At 32.5% G+C, this 21,722-nt stretch overlaps 5 protein-coding genes across 6 annotated transcripts; 2 read left to right on the top strand and 3 right to left on the bottom strand.

Annotated features, from left to right (window-relative positions):
* Positions 1–1,285: 1,285 nt before the first annotated feature.
* LOC125061109 lies at positions 1,286–3,160 on the top strand. Its single transcript, XM_047666328.1, has 3 exons — positions 1,286–1,463; positions 1,732–2,535; positions 3,014–3,160. The coding sequence occupies exons 1-3, from the start codon at positions 1,414–1,416 to the stop codon at positions 3,132–3,134; spliced, it is 975 nt and encodes a 324-aa protein (XP_047522284.1). The 5' UTR covers positions 1,286–1,413; the 3' UTR covers positions 3,135–3,160.
* On the bottom strand, positions 3,154–13,631 carry LOC125061091 (rho GTPase-activating protein 19). Of its 2 annotated transcripts, XM_047666269.1 has the most exons (10): positions 12,976–13,631; positions 12,574–12,758; positions 12,027–12,236; positions 10,560–10,768; positions 9,942–10,132; positions 9,310–9,482; positions 8,373–8,518; positions 6,908–7,489; positions 5,885–6,051; positions 3,154–4,174 (listed from the first exon to the last, which is right to left on the bottom strand). In XM_047666269.1, exons 1-10 carry the CDS (start codon positions 13,086–13,088, stop codon positions 3,676–3,678), a joined length of 2,475 nt encoding a protein of 824 aa, XP_047522225.1. In that variant the 5' UTR covers positions 13,089–13,631; the 3' UTR covers positions 3,154–3,675. The 2 variants fall into 2 exon arrangements, with proteins under 2 accessions (XP_047522225.1, XP_047522235.1); XM_047666279.1 differs by lacking the exon at positions 6,908–7,489.
* A 130-nt stretch (positions 13,632–13,761) lies between these two features.
* LOC125061119 (U6 snRNA-associated Sm-like protein LSm1) lies at positions 13,762–14,708 on the bottom strand. The gene is made up of 3 exons (XM_047666357.1): positions 14,438–14,708; positions 14,175–14,359; positions 13,762–14,000 (listed from the first exon to the last, which is right to left on the bottom strand). Exons 1-3 carry the CDS (start codon positions 14,496–14,498, stop codon positions 13,827–13,829), a joined length of 420 nt encoding a protein of 139 aa, XP_047522313.1. The 5' UTR covers positions 14,499–14,708; the 3' UTR covers positions 13,762–13,826.
* Positions 14,709–15,136: 428 nt separating this feature from the next.
* LOC125061101 (docking protein 2) lies at positions 15,137–17,994 on the top strand. Its single transcript, XM_047666316.1, has 2 exons — positions 15,137–15,434; positions 15,775–17,994. Exons 1-2 carry the CDS (start codon positions 15,351–15,353, stop codon positions 17,323–17,325), a joined length of 1,635 nt encoding a protein of 544 aa, XP_047522272.1. The 5' UTR covers positions 15,137–15,350; the 3' UTR covers positions 17,326–17,994.
* Positions 17,995–18,127: 133 nt separating this feature from the next.
* LOC125061118 (DNL-type zinc finger protein-like) lies at positions 18,128–18,892 on the bottom strand. Its single transcript, XM_047666343.1, has one exon. The coding sequence runs from the start codon at positions 18,703–18,705 to the stop codon at positions 18,190–18,192; it is 516 nt and encodes a 171-aa protein (XP_047522299.1). The 5' UTR covers positions 18,706–18,892; the 3' UTR covers positions 18,128–18,189.
* Positions 18,893–21,722: the final 2,830 nt, after the last annotated feature.

Raw genomic sequence — 21,722 nt, 5'->3', positions numbered from 1 at the left:
ACGAGCTGACATAGGGTTTTATAATTTTTATTTTCATAATAAATTGATGTAAAGTTTTAATAATGAAACGCGTTTCATTTGTGTTTCAAACGTGACAGTCGCGTGCATTAAAGATAGCATATCAGGTTTGACTTTAAGATTTTAAAGAAAAAAGTGATTATTAATAAAATATATTTGTTTTACTATGTTTGTGAGTTACTATTGGTTAACATAAAAAAATATTATAATAGGTAATGTGTTTAGAATCCACCATTAACACAAAATTTCTAAGATAATCGATCTAATTAAGACAAAATTGATTTAATAATGTTGCTTTTTATTTGTACGAAATATACACTAATTTTGGCGTCCTAACCAAAAATAACGATATGTATAATGTATATTTAATAATATTTTGGGCCAGTTAAGTAGCATACAGTAAACCATATATTTTATAAAACATAAAGTAAATTAATACTTGCTAATGCTCCATCATGTTCTTAGTTCCGTTAAGAGATAAGATAACAATTGAAATCATGGTTCACTAAGGAATAATAATGATGATTGTGATGATTTAATAAGTTGCAGCAAAACCATTACAATGCGAGGTAAAATAGTTTTTGTGAAAATATTAGCTTATAACTTCTGGGCTTTATGCTTGGCGGATATAGAGTTCTTCGGAAAATATCGGTATCGGTAACCTAACATCCTGGGAACTACACTAGACTATACTTTAAATTTTTACCAGTTTTAACAGCTACGGTTTCCAGACTTGGACGTTTGATACAAAAACAAATCCAGACAACACAGAGAAGAATGGAGAGAAGTTACCTTGGCATCAAGCAAAAAGACAAATACAGATATCCGAAAAGAAAGATCACTGATGCATGATTTTTTTCCCTTCAAAGAAAATGGATGTGGACACGTGGTCAGATACGGCGACGACAGGTGGACTCAAAGACAGGTGAAATGGCCGCGGCCACGAGGCACAAGATCGAGAAGCCAGCCTTGTGACAGATGGACATACAAAATTGTGATGACGGCGAGGGAAAGGTAGCAAAAAATAGAAAATTGTGGAATACCTTGGCTTTACCCGTGAGGGGTTTTACAACATTTTATTTTATTACTTACTGTTAATGACTTGTGTTTGTATTTTTATGGAATAAAATAACGCTATATCATTATTATGCTATATATTTAATAAAGTGCACCGTAATGCGTAACAAAAAGTTTCAGTCTCCTTCTGTGGTTAATTTTAGTCTAGTCGAATTAAATATGCCTTATCTTAATCCACATTGTCAATTGGATTGAATGACAATTCAAAGTCAACGAAGACAAGCCAGCCTACATATGAGACAGTTGAATATTAAAAATGTAAATAAATTATAAATATGACCGAAATTTAATGAAACTCTTGCATGACATGGGCAGACCATGCCCTCGTCTATTCGTGCGAAAGAAAAAGTAACTAGAATATATACAGGGTAAGCAAATCCTAAACAAAAAAATATATTTTATATTACAGATTTACGATCTTATTCACAAACGATGGTTCTGTGAGTATTAACAAGTCAAAAAACGTTTGGTCAGGTTGATATGTTAGAGATACGAAAACGTAGGACGTTTATGAATAAGGGGTTAAGATTATAAATTCTAAATAGAATCAAAACTGCTACTCCGAAATACATATATAAATATCGATTATTGGTAGTTAAAAAGGACCTCATCGTAATTATAAAATACACATTTCAGGCCCAAAATTATCGTGGAGAAGTCACAAAATCTCCCAGTGCCAATCAAAATATCACTCATAAAACCAAAAACTCGTACTTCATCTATACAGAAACCTACGGCGGTAAATTTTCTAAAAGCAAACTGCTTTCGAAGTAAACATGCCGCAGCCCCTCAACCGCCATTGAGAAGATTCAGAACACCAATATGTCGATGGTTTAGACGAAAACGGGCGCTCAACCAACTAATAAAAGAACATAAAAAGGAAGTAAAAGCTGTTGCCAAGAGGAAACAGGAAAAATTCGAGCGAGAACGCCTGAAAGATTTCATTCGCTGGGAAAGTCTTAAGCCGAAAATATCGCCGATCGAACAACCGAAACATAAACCCTTCTTCCATAACGCTTTTAAATCACCTAAAAGTGAAAAAACACAACCAAAACCAATACAATTGGAATCAACGCACAAAGATTCAATTAACTGGGCTAGATTTAAACGGAAAAAATCGCAACACGAAATTGAAAGACCTATATATACACCTCCAAATAAAATCAAGCACAAGTCGCCTGAACCAGTCAAATATAACCAGCTAAATACAGATGCCACAGTCAAATACATGACAAGTCCGATTGTAGAGAAACAACCTAAACTCTACTACGACCAACCAATCTATGAAGTTCCTCGCAAATATGAACCTATTCCGAAAGTTGAGAAGAAATATAAAGCACCTGTCATTGTTGCAAGAGAATGCAGGGGTTTGTGTATAAGTGAAAAACCCGCTCAAGTGCAACCAGCTAAAAAATCAAAGTCCGTTTACGTTAAGAAATAGTAAGTATTTATCTTTGCTCTATATTGAAACCGCGTTACGAAACAGCAAATTATTTCTTGTATTTAAGTACAGCTTTTCGAAAATTTTATTTCCTGTCTTCATAAAAAAAACCAGTGGCGCTACACCTTTACCTTTAAGTCTGGGACTCAAGTTTGTGTGTCTGTTTCGTGATGATTTATTTATCATTGGACAAGTAGGTGGTGAGTCTTCAGACTGACACTTGCGAAGCTTTTGGGTCTAAGGCAAGTCGATTTCCTCACGATATGTTCCTCGACCGTACTAGCGAGCGTAAGATACGCACATGCAATGAAAAATCCATTTGTGCACAGCCGTGAATCGAACGCACGACAGTTGATATTTGTTAAGTTGACGCACGCTCAAGCCACTAGGCCAACACTTCTTTCCTAAAGCACAAGTATTTTCCTAGCTTTATTATTATTATTTTTTTTATATAAATATTTCACGTTTCTTTTTCAGCAATCACCGAGAATCATTTACAAACAAATTCGTCAACTGTTTCTACAGAGTATGCTGCCAATTCTATTGTTACCTCACTTGTATAATTATCATCGCATGCTGTGTTATCTGTCTCATATGAAGTAAATAAAAATACAGTATATTGTATTATTTGGTATATTTAATACAAGTTTTATCAAATATATAAACTATACGATACGTACACGCTATTTACAATACGTAAACGGTTAATTAAAAATTATCTTAAGGCACCTTATACGGAGGTAAGTTTACGCAAATTCGCTCTGCGACGTCTTAAATAAAAACAGAGAGCAAACAAAATTAACAAATATTTAACTTCCTATATAGATCAAGAGCCCAGGACTGCCAGACCTTCGTCATTTTATAAAAGCTGAAAGTTCACATTGAAAGTCCGCTGTAGGCGCGAGCGCTTAGTCTTTACTACCTGTTATCTGCCAAAGTAACCACTACCCAAACTCTATAGTCTCTGGTCGTTCTTACCTGTATAGGGGACACGCACAGAAGAACTTTCAGCTTTTATAAAATGACGAAGGTCTGGCCTAAGCAAAGAGCCCTGGGCTCTTAGGATAATAGGATATAGGCACAGGAACAAATTTTTCATTTATCATTTTCAAAGTACGCTAGGAATAGAAACTGCGTTTTCACAAATCAGTTTCCCGTAATTCAAAGTGATTTAAATTTTCCTTCTCAATCATCACTTTCTTATTCTCCATACTGTCTATCGTACTCCCACATCTCTTCCTATTTGGACTTAACTCGCAATTTAAATGTGTTAACGGTGACCTATTCGATATATCGACTGCCAAATTACCAATGGATGAAGTTAAATCTGACGGTACATTACCATCCAAACAATATAATAAAGAATCAGTCAATCTGTCGTCGTCATTCGATTTATTTAGAATCGATAGATCGATCGGCGTAGCAGTCAGCACCGATCTACTTAATAAATACTCCCGAAATGGGCCGGATAACGATTTTTGGTCTTCGGATTTCTTTGGTATATCATCGATTAGTGTTGTATTTAAATCGTTAATTTTCTCGTTCGTGAATAGTCTTGGTGCGCATAGACTGTAGTCTGAACAATTCGATCGAGAATCGAATTGCTTAAGAGGTAGCGATGCACTTGCTGAATTTGACCTGCAATCAAAAAAATCATTGATAATAATCAAAAATATATTACTTTTATATATATTAGCAGTTTCCTGATATAATTTTATTATATTTTCAAAAGAATCCTGGATATTATGACATTGCCGTTCATACTATTTGAAATGTATTTTGGGTTTTTCTATTTTTAAATTCAAGCATTACTTAATTAGTAGTGTTTTGTTTTTACTACATTTATTTTTATAATATGGACCTAGAATTTAAATACCCGTTATTACAGAATGATTGATGTGACGCTGTGTTTGCGAAAATAATGGCTTATGTTTAACTTACCACCAGGTATAGTAACATATAACAGACAAAAATAGTAAATGATTACCAAAATTAAACCCGCATTTTAATGTAAAATTACAACCTAAGTTTTAACATCTCGCTATCCTATTTAAGCAAACTGGCTCCAAAAAACTCATTGTTAGCCCAAAAATAGTTAATGAAAACCAAATTATTAACCATATTTTAATTTAAAATGAAATGCAAAAAAATAAAATCTCGTTATCCGATTAAAGTAAATTACCCTCGGCAAAAAAAATATTTTGCCAAACACAGTAAAGTAAATTTACTCCTAACCTTTTTGTCTCCAAATTGATTAACCACTACAAAAAAAAATTATCTTGAGCGTTTCGTTTACAACCAAATGCTATACCTAAAATAAAAAATAAAACTCTTACAATTTCAATAATCCCTTTTTTAATTATTGAAACAATCATTAAAAAGATAGTCCTCTTAAAACTAATAATAAACAGTTCAAAGATCTTAAAACTAAACTAATAATAAGCATTTAAAAAATCTTAAGAAGAATCAGTCTTCTGTATTAATTCACTGCACAATTAATGCTTTCTTAGCTTTGGCTGGTCGTCCTCTTTTGCGCTTCATGCCAATCGGAATAGCTCTGGCCTCTGAAGGTGGCTGGACGTGCTTAAGCCGAATCGCCAATCCAACGAGATGTCCCAGTGTGGTGGGAGAGGATCGTAAGCCGCAGACATAACTTAATATGGCATCATAATGCTTCATTTGGTAATAAGCCTACATTTTATCTCAATCATAGTGGTTTATTTAGGCAGAAATAGCGCATTAATTTGCTCGCTAAGATTTGGTGATCATTTACTACATTTGGTGTTCGAATACAATTTGAAGTGCAGTCGTGACTAAAATAGCTAGTACTATTGTAATTTTAGACGTTATTTATCTGGTGTTAAGTATATATTTTTGGTAAAAGAACTAAGGGTATCAAAGCATTTTATGGTGATCATTATATTTAACCCCGAAAATAATTAGCAACAAACACATCACAAGTAACATTTTTTTTACTTGATTCATATCAAATTTGTATGCCTTTATTATTTATTTTAATGCATTTTCAAGTAATGCTTTATCGGTTAAGACTCCATGCCGGATATAATGGTGGAATGGTAATGTAGTTACGGCAAGCGCAGCGCGAGCATGCCAGGTGATATGATAACATTATAAAAACGCTTTTTTTATTTGTAAATGGGAAAAGTTAAATTATTATAGTCAATAGAGCAACCTCGATTACAAAATCCTTTAGAACTTTTCACCCTTCTTATCGATTTCGCTATTTCCTCTGTAGGTAAACAATTCACACCAAAAAAAGTCAACAATAAATATAAGAAACTAAAAATATATCTCAAATCGCCCACACAATTTCTAGCTAATAAATACCTTTCACAAGAATAACTAGACCGAATCATCTCGTCCTCAGAAGAGACAAAATCACTATCGTTCTTCGGAGACAAAGACTGGTAAATGTCTTGCGTCTCGGGGATGTCTCGCTGTTCCGACGTTGTTATTATTAAAGGTTTGCGGGAACGTGGCGTCATTATTGATTCCTGTAAAACAATTTGTAAGCATCAATTAATTATACATTGATACAACTAGTCGTCTCTTTCTATCAAATGTATTTACGCTGATAGAAAGAGAAGTGCTTTTGTTATAAAGATGTTTTTATTTTTTTATTACACACTGTGGTCGGTAATTTAATATAAAACAGAGGGCAAACGGGCTTACCTGATGTTAAGTATTACTCCGGACATAGACACTCGCAATGTCAGAGGGCTCGCGAGTGCGTTGCCGGCCTTTTGAGAATTGGTACGCTTTTTTCTTGTAGGACTCTAAGTCTCTAATGAAACAGTTTTTTTTCAGACTGATTTACGTTTGATAAATTCGGACGCTAGTATTTTATACTATTGGGTAAAGTTTCGCCGCGAATCGAACCCTAAAATTCTAGGTTATGTGACATATGTCGTAATAATTGTATGCCCTTACAGACGCGAGCAGATTTTTAAGCTATTGCATAGCTTATATCGCGGGCTTTAGCGCGGCGACCGAATTAAGAAATTCCGTAACGAAAAACAACCTAACACATGATGACCAGTACGCGTTAGAGTGAGACAGACTATATAGGCGTGTTAGTCTGAGTCTGGTAGAGTGGTAGATTGAATTAATATCACACAAAAAAAATACTGCATAAATAAAATAAATAAATAATTATAATTGCATAAGTTGATAATGCTATGCAATAGCTTTAGCGCGGCAGTCCCCGTGTGCCACTCGTTTTTGTTTTTTTTGTACAGAAATTTTATTAATTATAAACTTATTTTTAACAGAAAATTCACGTTAGAAATGAGAATCGTTAACATAGAGATGATTTAACACACTCATGCGCAAAACATGCAAAGCACAAACCTGCATCGCTTTAGATAACTTCTGTGTGGATTGTGTTATGGGCGACATTGAGGCGCGTCTAAAGTTAATCGAATATGGCGTCGAACATTCCTCATCAAAAACCTCCGACACCCCCGGCGTAGATGTCAAATAATTAATTTTCAATTCTATATCATTGCTATAGTGTCTATTTTTCTTCGGCGTAGTTTCTGGCGTACAAACTTCGCTATCTGTATCTTGGTCCTCAACGCATGACACACAGGATGTCGGCGTACTGCGTATATTGGAACGTTTTTGATACTTTTTGTTCTGCTGCGAGACAACTTTGGATCTGAACAGTCTCGATCGTTTCTTTGTATTTTTGGGAGTTTCATCGTTCGAGTCTAACGCGCTTAAGTTAGGCTCGGAAACGAATTTCGGACTCATTTTCCTAGATTTATTTAAAGCGCCTTCGGATAATGTGCTTTCGTTGCTAACATCCGACTCGTAATCGTCATCTAAAGATTCGGAACTCGCCATTTTGTTGGCTAAATTCTTAAGAACGATATTTTTGTGAGATACATCTTTGCTATCGTCAGAGAATTTCAATTTTCCTTTGCACTTCTGTAAATAAGGCATGCGTTTAGCACGTGGTGGAAAATTAGAAGAATGACAGAAAAAAACATGAATCAGAGGTTAGATATGCTGTATACAAACATAGACATTGATTAAAATTTATTTTTAAATAAAATCTATTTTCTATTCTAAAACTTTCTGCACCTATTGAATTAAAAGTATGATTTAGAAAGAGGTTAGGAATAATATAAAATGGATACGGATTTAGTTGTATAAATTTATTGTCATTTATTATAAAAAATAATTAAAAGTTTTTATAATTATTTTAGATAAATCAACAAAATTTAAAAAAAAATCATAACTTAGGACTGTACTTAAATTTGTAATTCTAGTTATCTAGGCTCAGAATGAGTATTTTTAATGCTCTTTAACTTTATTAAATGAGAATGAGAATTAGAGAATCCGTTAAATACATGCACAACGCCATAGTTTACAGTTTCTTTTAATAATTTGTGTGTAGCTTCGGCAAAATACCATATGTTTGATTTGTTTAAAAATAAGCTACAATTAAGAGAGTTATTTATGATCTTTTGGATTAAAATACAAGTGATATTAACAAAGTTTATCACAATTTTAGTTTCTTTGTAGATTATATTAGTTTGTGCTAAAAATATATAATGATGATAGTATCATAAGTTTAACAGGTTAAGACGACTATTTCATTAGAGCCAAGTATTTTATAGGTACATAATATCTTATGAAATGTCGGGTATATTGACTTTGATTTATATTTAAGACTTTGTCTGGAGTCCACAACTGTTTTGGAAAGCGTCGAGTTGTCAATACATAAATTTTATTTAAAGGAACTTTACATAAGTCTATGTTTGTATACATTAATGGTTATCAAAAAGCAGATGCTAAGCTTACATACCTCTTCTATAGCATGGATCATGGAAGTCGATCCTTTCTTTGGTGTTTTGTTTAAAATACCCTTATTAAATATGTGGCGTTTTATTGAATCGCCGAAACTTCTCGACCCGGCAACCTTTCCCGTTCTTTGTATTTGTATTGGGGTACCTAAAATTCATTGCAATGCAATTTTGTATCGTATTAACAAAAACGGGAGCTACAAAATCCTTGGTTTTTGGCCTTAGATTTCTGTTTCCTCTGATTTCCTCACGATATTTTCTAGCAAATGTTAATTAGGCATACATAAATTTTAATATATGGCAAAAATTAACATCAATGTAATTGCCCCCTTAAAGCACCTACTCTTTCATCTCCTTCTATGATATGTGTATGATATTGTGTTTACGCTGTGATAAAAGTACTCTACTTTAATTAAAACAATTAAAATTATTTATTGAAGTTATACTTCTTTAGGCGCGTTATGAAAAATTGATGAGAGTGAAATTTTACGATGCGCGCGCACCGTGACACAAAATTAACAGAATGAAGTTGCCCACGGAAGATGCTACGGCATTGGACATAATTTAAAAACAACATTCGAATAATGATAGAATTTATGTTACACTTAATGTAAAATAATAATAATAAATATTTATTTATTTCATTTTTCAAATGTAAACTGAACTTTATTGACTATAATGACTCCTTTTCCAGTCTTTGATTATTTAATTGTAATTAATTATTTGCATGCAATCAAAAACTATTTTTAATAATGCCAAAGAAGTATAACTTCTTACGCGCGTACATAAGTACACGCACCTTTTTTTATGAATACGGAGCTTTTATACTATGTAATATTTTTTTAATTGAATTGGATAAAGTTCTTTATCGAAATTTCCAATTGGAAAGCAAACTAGACATTGAAATCCAATTCAAAAATATTAAAAATAAATTCATACCATATCCATTCTGTCTATTGAAGTGTTTGACAAGCCGTCGTTTATGCTGTGAGTCGGGCAACGCCTGGATATGGGCGTAAAGCTGCGCAAGCGCAGTATCGGTTGGGTTCGTCTCGTTCTCGACTTGTGTGCGGTGACGGTCCACAAATGTGTACACCGTGCTTGCTGCTGTCCTAAAAAAGTAATTTTCTTTTCTTCATAATGAATAAGATTTTTTGGGTCCAATGCCGCTTCTATCTTTTCATACACGAACGATCGAGATCACAGATATAAATCGAACAGACAGCCTCAGGTTGACAGTCACACAGTGAAGCCATTAGGCCAAGGTGTAAAATTTATATTATTTTTAGTTATATAAGTGAATTAATTTCAGTGGTGCGTAGACACTAATTTTCGTCAAATAATCAATATTTTACATACATAATTTACTCAAGATGCACAAAAAAAAAAAATTACACAGACTTCTTCGTTCTTCTTTTTTAAGTTGGTCAATAACGTAACCTTACTTAAATTGCGAGTATTACACATAACAAGTTCAGTGTGTCCACGTCTGCAATAGTACTTAAATATCGAGTTTTGCAAATAATATTTGCCATATACGAAATGTTGTCGAAATGTCAAATGTTCCATACCTATCAGTAATGCTTTCATCCAAATCTACATCAGGCGACATGATCCGTTTTCTCTCTCGTAGAGCAAAGTACGCCGCTGAATCAGTAGCGAGCTGCGCGGGCGCTTCAAAAAGCCTACACGAGTGTCGTATCATGTAGCTAATGACCGGCGACATAGCTATTGAATCTGCATGAAAGTTTTCTGGTGACAGCTGAAATATATTTTAAATATGTATAATCTTATATGTATTTAAAATTCTTGTGTCACAATGTCAGTTACCATACTCCTCCGAAACGGCTTTACCGATTTTTATCAAATTTCATATGCATATTCAGTAGGTCTGAGAATCGGCTACTATCTATCTTTCAACCCCCTAAGTGATAAGGGGTGTCCACCCCAAAAATTTAATTTTTTTGAAAAAAATTTTTGTTTTTTTTTTGATACATCACACAAAGATACATACAACACTTAATTTTCACCCCCCGTATTAAGTACGTCTCCGCCCATGGACACAATAATAATTAAATAAATGTCTAATCCTAATTGTAACAACAAAATTCTTAATTATATTTGAGCCATTTTTTAAGGATGGTTGAGAATATCAATGTTCTAAGGTAGTAAATGAATTCGATGTTTACCTTTCTCGGACACAAGAGGTGTGGTGTAAACATTGTGGCCAGTGTATCTGGTGACATTCTGTTACTTGCTTCATTATCAGCAACAAGACGCAACAATGTTAACAGTCTTTCAAGAAAACTTCTATGTGATGGTGTAAGCAATAACAATAAAAGCTGTAGAGCTGTCAATAGTTTACCCTCTGATGATTCAGCATTTGGTGGATATTGTGCTGGAATTTAAAACACTGGATGAATCCTCTATAATATAGAGTCTATATAACACGTACAACTTTATATTCCTATAGGTACATGTGAAGACTTAATAACCCCTTGATGAACAAACAATTTTTTTTACTATTACTGCTGTTTAAGGTCTGACCATGTAATAAATTTATGTTTAAACCAGTTTATATTTAGCCAGAAGTTTTTATTAAATATAGTCACATTAACCAAAGATAATACTAATAACTGTATTATGTCTTACGGCATTTTACTGTGGGGTCGGGCTGCTGACATAGAATCCATTTTTATTTTGCAAAAGAGAGCGGTCAGAGCCATTTATAATCTACGTCGTTGCGAATCTCTCAGGGAACTATTTAAAAAGATTAATATTATGACAGTACCTTGCCAATTCATTTATGAAAACATTATGTATGTAAGAAAGAATCTACATCTTTTTAGTAAAATAAATGAAAGACATAATTTTAGTACTAGAAATAAAGATAAAATAGCTCAACCATCTTTCAGATTAGCCAAAGTTCAAAATTCATTTATGGGGTACTGTGTGAAATGTTACAATAAAATACCTTGTGACATTTTAAAACTAAGTGAACGAAAATTTAAATGTTTTATTAAAAGTACACTTTGTAAACAAGCATATTACAAATTAGATGATTATATTCAAGATAAGAATGCTTGGAAACACGCTGGTCCTGCTCCATAGGACAATCCTATGATTGGCTCTATAGCCTGGACAAAATCAAATTGGTTGCTGATTTTTTGCTTTAATGCTACAAATGTAATTATTATTATTATTTTTTTTTTGTATCTCACACACTGTTTTGTTGTGTTTTTTTTAATTTTTTTATTACTCTTTAATGTTAATATTCTTAGGTTTCGATATTTGTAAATATGTGAGGAACATGTATACTAACTTTTTTTAGTATAGTAGTTTATTCTAAGAGTACATTGTCTTCACATATAATTATTTAACAAATGTAACAAAATATTGTAAACCTATTTTAAAAGAGTAAGTGTGGAGTTTCTTGCCCATTCTTCTCCACACGAAACTACCTTTTGGAAGGGGCAACTAGAATCATCTTTATATTTTATTTTTTTTTGACGTTCAAAAGTGCCATTTTAGATGGTCTAATTGAAATAAACGATTTGACTTTGACTTTGACTTTATTTTTTTCAATATTAAACGCCTTTTGTTAATTGAAATACCTATATAGCTTTATTTTAAGAAAAAAAACTGAGTAAACTAACCTGCCAATGTACAATATGTTTGATAATACTGATCCATAAGTAGTGGTTGAGGTAAATCTGCTAGAAATCCTTTTAGTACTGAAGCACAATCATGTACAGAGAATTTACTATCATCGAGGCCCAAGTTTGATCCTGTATGTAGTAGCTGCCTCAATTCCTGTTGACGACTCAATGAGCCTGTTCTACGAAATATTCCTTCTTGGGTAACATCTGAAATGTAATAATATGATTGTTGTGTAGAATTGAAGCACAGTGGATTTTTTTGATGACAACATGCTAGAACATGGTTGTAGCAACCATTTAGCTATAGTAAAATTAAATGTAAGTGTTTAAAGCATACTTAATACAAATTTCATATGGCTATAGCGAATTTGTATGTATCACCGAGTTCAGGTATAGAAACTATTTTAAATAAACTTGTTAAAACAGATTCACATAAATCCCATGAAAAAATTGAGACAGGAGTCGGTCACTGAAGGCACAAATAACTTACTTATCTTTTGTTTACAATCAAACAGATGGTCAATCAAAAATATGAACAACTTACTTTCAGGCTTTGAGAGGAAGGCAATAAGTTCATTTAGTCTGGAAATCCCTTCTTCAGTAATAGAATTAGCTTCAACATTATTTTTGGTATTGTTTGCATTGTGATTAGGTGTTGTTCCTGGATTTTTTGTTTTTTTGTGAAAATTCCATCGGAATTGTTTTGGTTTATCAGTTGAACAATCAACACTGTAAAGGTGATAATTATAGTATAATTTTTTAAAGGATAGAGATTTTATGTAAGCAAGGTGTACTTAATACAACATAGAATAATTAGGTATTCATTTAGCTTTTACCAACATTTTGGTGAATTTTTACGTGCAGTTAAAAATATGTTTTTTTCTATTTATATAACTTATTTATTTATTATTATTATTAAAGAAACTAAATAAAAATGTAAACATACTCATCTGTGTTTATATCCACAACAAAAGATAAATGCATCCGCACTAAAGTAAAAAACTGTTCTAAATTATCTTGTCTGAGTCTTTCGATGAGTTTAATATCGGGGCAACTCATTATGTATTTTATGTATCACGGTATCAATAATATAATATGGTAATGAATCAAACACTTTGCAACAAATTATCACATGTTAACAATAGCGGTAGTCTTTAATTATCATAACACTAATATAAGTCCACTACGTTACACTGTTGGATTTTATCTAAAGATTATTAACACTTAACAGTGATTTTACAGTCATAATCATGCATTAAAAAACTAAATACAAAATAATCTGCAAACTAGAAGTACATATTTTCATAAACGCTATTTAAAAAAATGACAACTGTCAATTTTACAACGGTCGGTCACTTTTTTTTATATAAGCAAGAGTTCGGTGTTGCCAAAAGGATAAATTATACATAAAACTTATGTAGATAACTTAAGAATTTTCACACCAGTCTGTGGCACTTAAACTTTACTTTGAAGTTTGAAATGAAAAACTAAAATACAAACCAATAATCATACCGCCCAATGATGTATTTATTATAGTAATTATTAAATTACTAAAACATGATATGTTCCTAAAACTAATTTATAAACTCTCTAATGTTACCAATGATTAATTTTATGCATCAAATTAGTACAAATCTTCATTATCATTTGTATAATTGATTCATAATTTAAATCTTAATGACCTTTTTTCAAATTTATAAAGCAAGGGAAGTTTGAAAGAAATATAAAACAATAATAATAGAAAAGTTTTTGCTTAAACAGTAATCAATAACAAGATAAAAGAATCATATTTTTTTCTTAGAACATGTCATCATGTCCTAAGTCTGCTAATAAATTAAGTCCTCGTTCCTTTAAAGCCTTTGATAGAATTTTTTGTTGCTCAACTTTGGCATCTTGTTCCCGTCTTTGGGCATCTAATATATCATCAACAGACACCTCCGTTAATGGTAGATTTTCCTCTTTATCCTTGTCCTGTAATGTGAACATAAGTTTACCATACAATAATTTTGCTCCAAATCTGTAACATAAAATATGAAATTTAACATCAATTTTATAAATACTGTTGAAATATTGTAAACAAGACAGTTGAAATTTAATTAAAGATTATCAATATGAATTACAGTATACTTATATTGCTCCACTTACTATTTCTCCCAATAAAACTACGTTTTCACCTCTCACTATAAAAATTCCTCTAGGTATATCTCCATATTCCTTTCCAACATGAATTCTCTCAATAGTTTTGTGGAGTACTAAATTGGCAAATTGGTCTACACATCGCAAATATCCAATTAAAGTCCTCCCATCTCGCAGCAAAACCATCAGTTTTTCTTAATGAAAAATAACAATTAGTCAATGTATGGTCCAAAGTATACTATACCAGTTATTACCAAAAAAAAGAAACATACTGTCCAGTTCGTCTAGCAGATGAGCTGTACCTTCTAGAGGATTTAAATTATTACTAGCCATTTTGATACTCGACAAACCTCTTTCGACTTCTTAAGACTAATATTAATTTAAATGAAGAAAATGTTTATGTTTTAAACTTCGTAGAAAAATAATATTTATTGTTAATATTTTCATCAACTCATCTATAATTCTGTAAATGTTTGGTTTAATATTCAGTATTCACAGATAAAGATAATAGACATATTATTAGTAGTATGCTGTATGACAATTCAACACATTGGGGTTAAAAATGAGTATTTGAACATTTTTTACAACTAACCACACCAACTGGGAAAACCACAGAGCAAAGAAGCAGAAGCAAAAATTATATTATTAATTAATAACAAACAGCATTACCAGCATCAAATGTTCCCAAATATTTATTCTAGTCCAAGGAAACATTGATGAAAAATTGCATACTTTTATGAATTGAATTAAAATGTTTTCATCGATTGCTGCGTGTAATATAAATCGAAACAAAGTATTTTGTATTTATAATAAATTATTTTTTCTTCACATCTAGATTTTTTCATTCAAATCGCGCTATTATAATATTATATATATATATATATATATACGTTGTGTTATTATTTATAACCTATTATTAGTTATATGTCCACAGATTACATAATTGGATTCATTTGTTAATTGTCATCTAGGTAGAAAAGACAAAAGTCAAATTTACGTCTTAGAGAGAATACCTTTTATTTCTTTTTGTGGTGTTTTTGTGTATTTTTCACTGCAGATCTAAATATTTACGTTTTTGTATGCCCAACTAATATATCAATATAGTTTTCTTTATATTTAATTAGTATCCCTATAGAGTTTTTTATCTTTTATGAAAAACAAAATTTTGAAGAAAATTTATTCACTATGGAACAGGACGATGAGATAAAGTCGGGATGTTTATTGTTTCCGTTTGCCGGAGGAAATATGTTTAGTAAATTTCCTAAAAAGGTATTGTGATAATTTTATTGTCTATGTTTAATATAATTTTTGCATAAATAATATGGAGCGCGCTTTATGATACATGCTTTCTAATGAGTCAGAGTTGCAGGCAGGTTGTGAGTAGCAAAACTTATAAATGCTGAGCCTGCCCAACCATACTTTTGTAAAATTATCAAGTTTATGTGTAGTTTAACCTGGATAGATATATTATATGTGTCTTATTTACTAAAATTTAATATATAATGTACTTCTACATAATTAAAATGATTTTTATAACGAGAAATAAATCTGCCTAGATTTAATAAGGGTTTTGTGAATTAATGAGTATGACTACCTTTTATTTTTTTAGAAAAACTGGCAACAAAAATACTGCATCTTGTTAAATGCAAGTAAACAAGGTATAGAACGGTTGGAAATTTATGACAACAAAGATGACGTGACAACAGGTGCTATTCCGAAAATAATAACCTTAGAAAATTGCATCAAAATAACACATTCTAGTCCAAACACTATAACTATTTTGACTAAGTCTCTCACTCAACAAATATGTGCTCAGTCAGAAGCAGAAACATTAGAATGGGTAACAGCACTTCAATCTGTTGCTTTTAGAGGAGTTTCATCTAGTCCTATCAGTTGTGATGAAGATAATGACCTCTATTGTTCATCAGGGGAAGGTGTGTTTTCTGTTAAAATGTGTCCTTCAGAAGCTTCAACGAGATGTAGCTTTGAGTCTATTAGGTACCTGCTTCTTCTTACAGCAACGGCCATAGAATTGAGAGATGTAAATGACAATAAGTTATATGCTACTTGGCCATATAGATATATAAGACGTTATGGATATAGACAGGGTAAGTTTACATTTGAAGCTGGTAGAAAATGTGATACTGGTGAAGGAATTTTCCATTTAGAGCATCCAAATCAGTCAGAAATATTTAAATGTTTATCTTTAAAAATGAAAACTATGAAACAAATGATAGGAAACGATAACTTGCACAGTCCAGAACATTCAGAGTTTAATATTCAACCAAGTCTTAACCTATTTCCGGGTTCTAGAAGTCCATTGGTGGCTGCTCGGCCAGATGATTTAAATTTAAGTTCTCTTTCATTCAAAACTCCATCAATATCAAGTCAACAAACTATCAGTACTGATAGAGATCAAGCTCCCCTCTTAATGCCAAAACCAGCACTAAAACCAAAACCTCAAAAACCACCAAGAAAAATAGTAAATATACCAAAAATAAGAGATACTACAAGTTCTACCGATGAAAGCGTAGACTTTGGTAGATATAAAAAACTTGATAATTATGAACCAATTGAACAAATTAAGAAAGAGAGTCCTCCATTAGTGCCATATGATAAAGTGGAAGTGCGAAGTGAAGCTTGGAAAACATTAGGTATAGATGATCCAGATCACACGGAATTTACTCCTAATTTAGGAGATAGTCCTAATTGTTTGAAATTAATATCAAGATCTCAGGATAATTTGAATACCTCAGGACCAGAGACATCACGAATTATTTTATTGCCCAGTCCTGTCGTTGATCCTGAGGATGAAAATTATGATAGATTACAATATTTTGGATCAACAAGCAAATTAAATAAATCCTCAAGATACAAGAAAATTGAAGCAAGGCCTACAACATTGGCTCTTAATGATTCCAAGAGCAAAGACACTTGGAATGATTATGATGAAGTGGAAAATGTTATGCAGACTGCAAGGATGGCAGATGATTCTCATTTGGGCTATGGCATGATTAGAAAACCTAACACTCCTGGTCCCCAAGTACCCACTGCAGCACAGGCTCAAATACTTCAAAACCAAATAGGTTTGGAAGATATTACACATAGTAATTGTAATGGTACTGATTATGCTATAGTCAGCCGTCCTAAAAGAGTTTAAGGAGAAGAGATTAAAACTATGAAGACTGAATGAAACAATGAATTTTACTGCTAAAGTAATATTAACTTCAGTTTTACACTATAATATAATTATTACATAAAAATACAATGTAAGTTTTACCATTCCATTACAAATATTCAAACCTTTGAAAGGAATCTAAGCTATTATTATTATACATATGTATATTATTAATACATATATGTAATAATAATAAATCATGCAATATAAAAGTTTAATTATTATGTGTAAAAGATGAGACTGTTCAACATTCCTTTATTGTAAAAGATTAGTTAAAAACTAAAATCCATACATCTACTTATTGAAATTGTGATTTTGAAGTGCCTTTTAATTATTATAGTGTTAAATATTTTTAAGTGCAAATCTGACTTAATGTAACTCTTACAATGTTGTTGTTGTAGGTGTACTTATAATATGCAAAAGCCTTATTGTGTTTAATTTGTAATTAACAAAGATTATTGTAGTTTAGGTTTTTATGAAGTATTATTTTATTTAAGATATTAGAATCTGAAACTGTCTTCAGGATCCTACAAATAATGTATATTTTTTATAATTACCATATTGTGCCAATATATACAATAAGCACACAATAGGTGCTAAAAATTTAAGCACAATTTAATTTTTTGTAAGATTTGCCATATTTTATAAAATGTTTATATCAACATGTAGTAAAAATTACTTAATCTTTAATAAATACATAAAACAATGTTACATGTCTTATTAATACTTGCTTTGATTAAAGATAATTATTTTTTATAATATTGTGAGAATTTAAAGTTCATGCCAGGATATTATCACATTTTAATTGAAATAAGATAATAATTTTACTACAACAGAATGTAATGATTATGCTATAAGATCAGGTTTCTCTTTTTGAATAATTTCTTTAGCAATAAATTCTAAGTCATCAGACATAATTTTTTGTACTGTTTCACCCTTTTCTGCCATAATGTCTTCAATATTTTTCTTTCCATTCATGTCTGTGAACCAATTCAGATTATCTGCAATTAGGTGTCTGTTTACACAACCATCACAATTAACTATGACAACTCCTTTGTAATATGCAAGTTTTGTAATAAATTTGGCATTTCTTGTGTTGCATTTCTTACATGTGTACATAAGTTGAAATTTTCCTTCAAATTTCTTTGGTTCAACGGTCAGAGGAACTGTACTTAATTTCATAGAACTTGAACTAAACTGTCTTGATGATTCAGTTCGTGGAGTAGAAGATGAAACCGGCACTGGAAATGATATTCTTCTTCCCAGAAACGAATTTCCATGGCTTGGAAAAAAGACAAAACTATTGAGCAATCGCGGAGACTGATATTTCACAACGAAATCTATTAGGGTCTTATGCGACATATTTCAATTATCGAACTTTTTTATTAGTAATAAGACTTGGGTTTAAACTTTTAAGGAATACTTCAATCGTTATATAAACAGTCGAAGATTTTAATATATAAATATTAAATATTGCGTCAGACTTTTTGAAATTATTGAGTTTACTGTTGAGGGCCGAAATATCAACACATTTTTCAATGTCTAAATTTGTCAAATATCTATTGACATTGACGGTGACGTTCTATCGACATTCAACTTTAACAAAAATATAGGAACGACATTTTTTTTGGGAACCTTAAGTTGGCGGTGGGAAATTAAGTTTTTGCACTTTTTTTTGGCTCTATCAACTGTTCGTTAACTGTTCTTCATTGTTCTATCAAAAAATTTTTTTGTTCGTTCTTATTATTATTTTTTAATTATAAAAAAATTGACCCTCAATTTGGCACGAACTATAGATATTTTGATTTTTTTTTCTTCTAATAGTTTAGAACTATTCAATAACTGTTCTTTCAAAATAAACAACTGTTCGGCTTTCATTATCCTGTAATTTAATAATAATTAACTTTTTTTTATAAATCTTAATTAAATTGCGCATGCGCAGTATCAATGCGCATAGTTCTCATAAATTATGCGCGGCCTATTTGAATTCGATTCAAAGAGACAACACAACAATAACAGCAACAACAACAAAATCATCATCATCACCCGGTTTTTACTTTCATTTATAGACATGCAATTAAAAAAGAAATTAATTTTTCTAAAATAAGTGAAAATATTGCCAATTTTCATCATAGAGGTATGCTCTGCTGAGAGAAAGCGAAGAGTTCTGGCCTAGGATTTAATTGTGATGCCTAGACATCTAAAAGATCTAATAGAAACCGCGGAGTTCCCATGTCTAGACCCAAAAGTTACTTTTTTTTTTTTAATTATTCTAAAATAAGTGAAAAAATTGCCAATTTTCATCATAGAGGTATGCTCTGCTGAGAGACAGCGAAGAGTTCTGGCCTAGGATTTAATTGTGATGCCTAGACATCTAAAATATCTAATAGAAACCACGGAGTTCCCATGTCTAGACCCAAAAGTTATTTTTTTTTTTTAATTATTCTAAATTAAGTTAAAAAATTGCCAATTTTCATCATAGAGGTATGCTCTGCTGAGAGACAGCGAAGAGTTCTGGCCTAGGATTTAATTGTGATGCCTAGACATCTAAAATATCTAATAGAAACCACGGAGTTCCCATGTCTAGACCCAAAAGTTATTTTTTTTTTTTGAATTATTCTAAATTAAGTTAAAAAATTGCCAATTTTCATCATAGAGGTATGCTCTGCTGAGAGAAAGCGGAGAGTTCTGGCCTAGGATTTTATTGTGATGCCTAGACATCTAAAAGATCTAATAGAAACCGCGGAGTTCCCATGTCTGTACAATATGGTTTTTTTTTTCATTTAGTAAAATCTTTCAAAAATGCTCATTATTTCGTTTTCTCTCATTCTTCTTTATTTTTTTTTGATAATTAAACCTTTTTATTTTTGGATTTAAATGATAGGGAACTGTTACAATTGAAATGATTGTTTTAATGAGACCTTATTTATCGAAATCGGTAAGAAATGCTCTGCTGTGATCAGGAAGCTGGCAGAGCATTTTACGATTTTTAAAAAAAAAAATTTCTGGACTAACAAGTCCAGAACTCTTTCTAAAAACTATCAGGAACTATAGAGCTATTGAGTGTGCTGCCAGAACTCTAATTTTTTGTGCTCTGCTGGTAAGTGATCTGCTAACTTCACAGACACGTTTAGGGCCTGGTATCTAGAACTTTAGGCATGATATAGGAACGACACACTTCAAGCAGTGATGCCAACTTGGGGGGTATTTTTAGGCGACGGGGCGTGACGACCCCATCCAGCCTGAAGTAATGCAATAGTTTCACCTTATTGTACTCGCATTTCGTACGGTGAGTAATATTCCCAGAGACCATCCCTTCTCTACCTCCCTAAGAAATATGAAAGTGCCGAAGAAACAGAAATTACCCCAGACGCTCTGCCGAGCTAGGTTCTTAATAAATCAAGAAAATATGCAGTTGTAAATCGATCTCGGGGAAGACGGAGCAAACTATCCACGGTGCCTTCTTGCACTCTTGCCTTGGACTTCATAAATGTTAGAGGGCTTAACTCCAATATCCACGAGTACCAGATAGTCATAAACCTTCTTTGTTGGATCTTCTGCTGACTTCGCATCGAGGAACTACGAAGTCTCTATTGATTCGTTATTGGGTTCATTGCATCATGACATAGTCCGCAGTGCTATATCGCCGCGTGTGGCGTCAGCAGATTGGTTCCGGATGATGGTACTCCAGATGCCGTCGCTGAACATGTCAACGAGATAGTCCTGCAGGGTATGAAATTTTTTATTCGATTATCTGCGGTGCCGATCGGTGGCCAGTCTCAGCCTTGGTTTAAACGTTATTGTAAGGTGGCCGTGCGTCGTAAACAAGCCTGGGCAGAAATGGCGTCATCATGTGATGTAACTATCGGTGAACGTAAAAAAGCATATAACGCAGTCTCTAGGTCCGTCAAACGGGAAATCGCTTGGGCGAACTTGCATAGTGCCAAATTTGCCGAAACTTGCGTTCTATTCGCAAAGCTTTATCCTCCTTAGACAATCATAAGATGACGGGCCTGATGCATCCCACAATAGCGCTGCGTACTTGTGCTTCTGAGTTGGCTCTGTTCCTAACGCGCCTTTTCCGGTACCTGTACCTGCTCGGCATTACCCGAAGTGCTGGAAGACCGCTTCAATACATCTGATCCCTAAAGAAGGCGATCTCTCTGATCTGTCCGACAATCGCCCGGTAGCTATAACCTCCTTGTTCTCCAAAATAATGGAAAACATTATTAACTACCAGCAGATAGCTGGAAGGCCACCAGCTGATTAACGATGGTCAGTGTGGCTTTCGTCATGGTCGCTCAGCGTTACCTTACATCCTTACACATAGGTGTGCACAGAGGCGGCCTTAGCCATTGTGAGGCTCTGGGCGGCTTGCA

The sequence above is a fragment of the Pieris napi genome, chromosome 2, assembly GCF_905475465.1.
Source record: "Pieris napi chromosome 2, ilPieNapi1.2, whole genome shotgun sequence".
Lineage (NCBI taxonomy): Eukaryota > Metazoa > Arthropoda > Insecta > Lepidoptera > Pieridae > Pieris > Pieris napi.
Note: the sequence above shows the minus strand (reverse complement) of the source record. Positions and strands in the feature narration are given on the sequence as shown.

Bases quoted from the DNA above. Each gene is read 5' to 3' on its own strand.
- LOC125061109 (XM_047666328.1), top strand. From the start codon at position 1,414: ATGCCCTCGTCTATTCGTGCGAAAGAAAAAGTAACTAGAATATATACA. The intron at 1,464-1,731 runs GTAAGCAAATCC...TACACATTTCAG, and splicing joins GTAACTAGAATATATACAGG to GCCCAAAATTATCGTGGAGA. The intron at 2,536-3,013 runs GTAAGTATTTAT...TTTCTTTTTCAG, and splicing joins TCCGTTTACGTTAAGAAATA to CAATCACCGAGAATCATTTA.
- LOC125061091 (XM_047666269.1), bottom strand. From the start codon at position 13,088: ATGAGTTGCCCCGATATTAAACTCATCGAAAGACTCAGACAAGATAAT. The intron at 8,519-9,309 runs GTATGAATTTAT...AATGAATTTTAG, and splicing joins CAATAGACAGAATGGATATG to GTACCCCAATACAAATACAA. The intron at 4,175-5,884 runs GTATTTATTAGC...TTTTGATTGCAG, and splicing joins TCTAGTTATTCTTGTGAAAG to GTCAAATTCAGCAAGTGCAT.
- LOC125061119 (XM_047666357.1), bottom strand. From the start codon at position 14,498: ATGGCTAGTAATAATTTAAATCCTCTAGAAGGTACAGCTCATCTGCTA. The intron at 14,360-14,437 runs GTATGTTTCTTT...TTTTTCATTAAG, and splicing joins TCTGCTAGACGAACTGGACA to AAAAACTGATGGTTTTGCTG. The intron at 14,001-14,174 runs GTAAGTGGAGCA...TTCACATTACAG, and splicing joins TAGTTTTATTGGGAGAAATA to GACAAGGATAAAGAGGAAAA.
- LOC125061101 (XM_047666316.1), top strand. From the start codon at position 15,351: ATGGAACAGGACGATGAGATAAAGTCGGGATGTTTATTGTTTCCGTTT. The intron at 15,435-15,774 runs GTATTGTGATAA...TTATTTTTTTAG, and splicing joins TTAGTAAATTTCCTAAAAAG to AAAAACTGGCAACAAAAATA.
- LOC125061118 (XM_047666343.1), bottom strand. From the start codon at position 18,705: ATGTCGCATAAGACCCTAATAGATTTCGTTGTGAAATATCAGTCTCCG.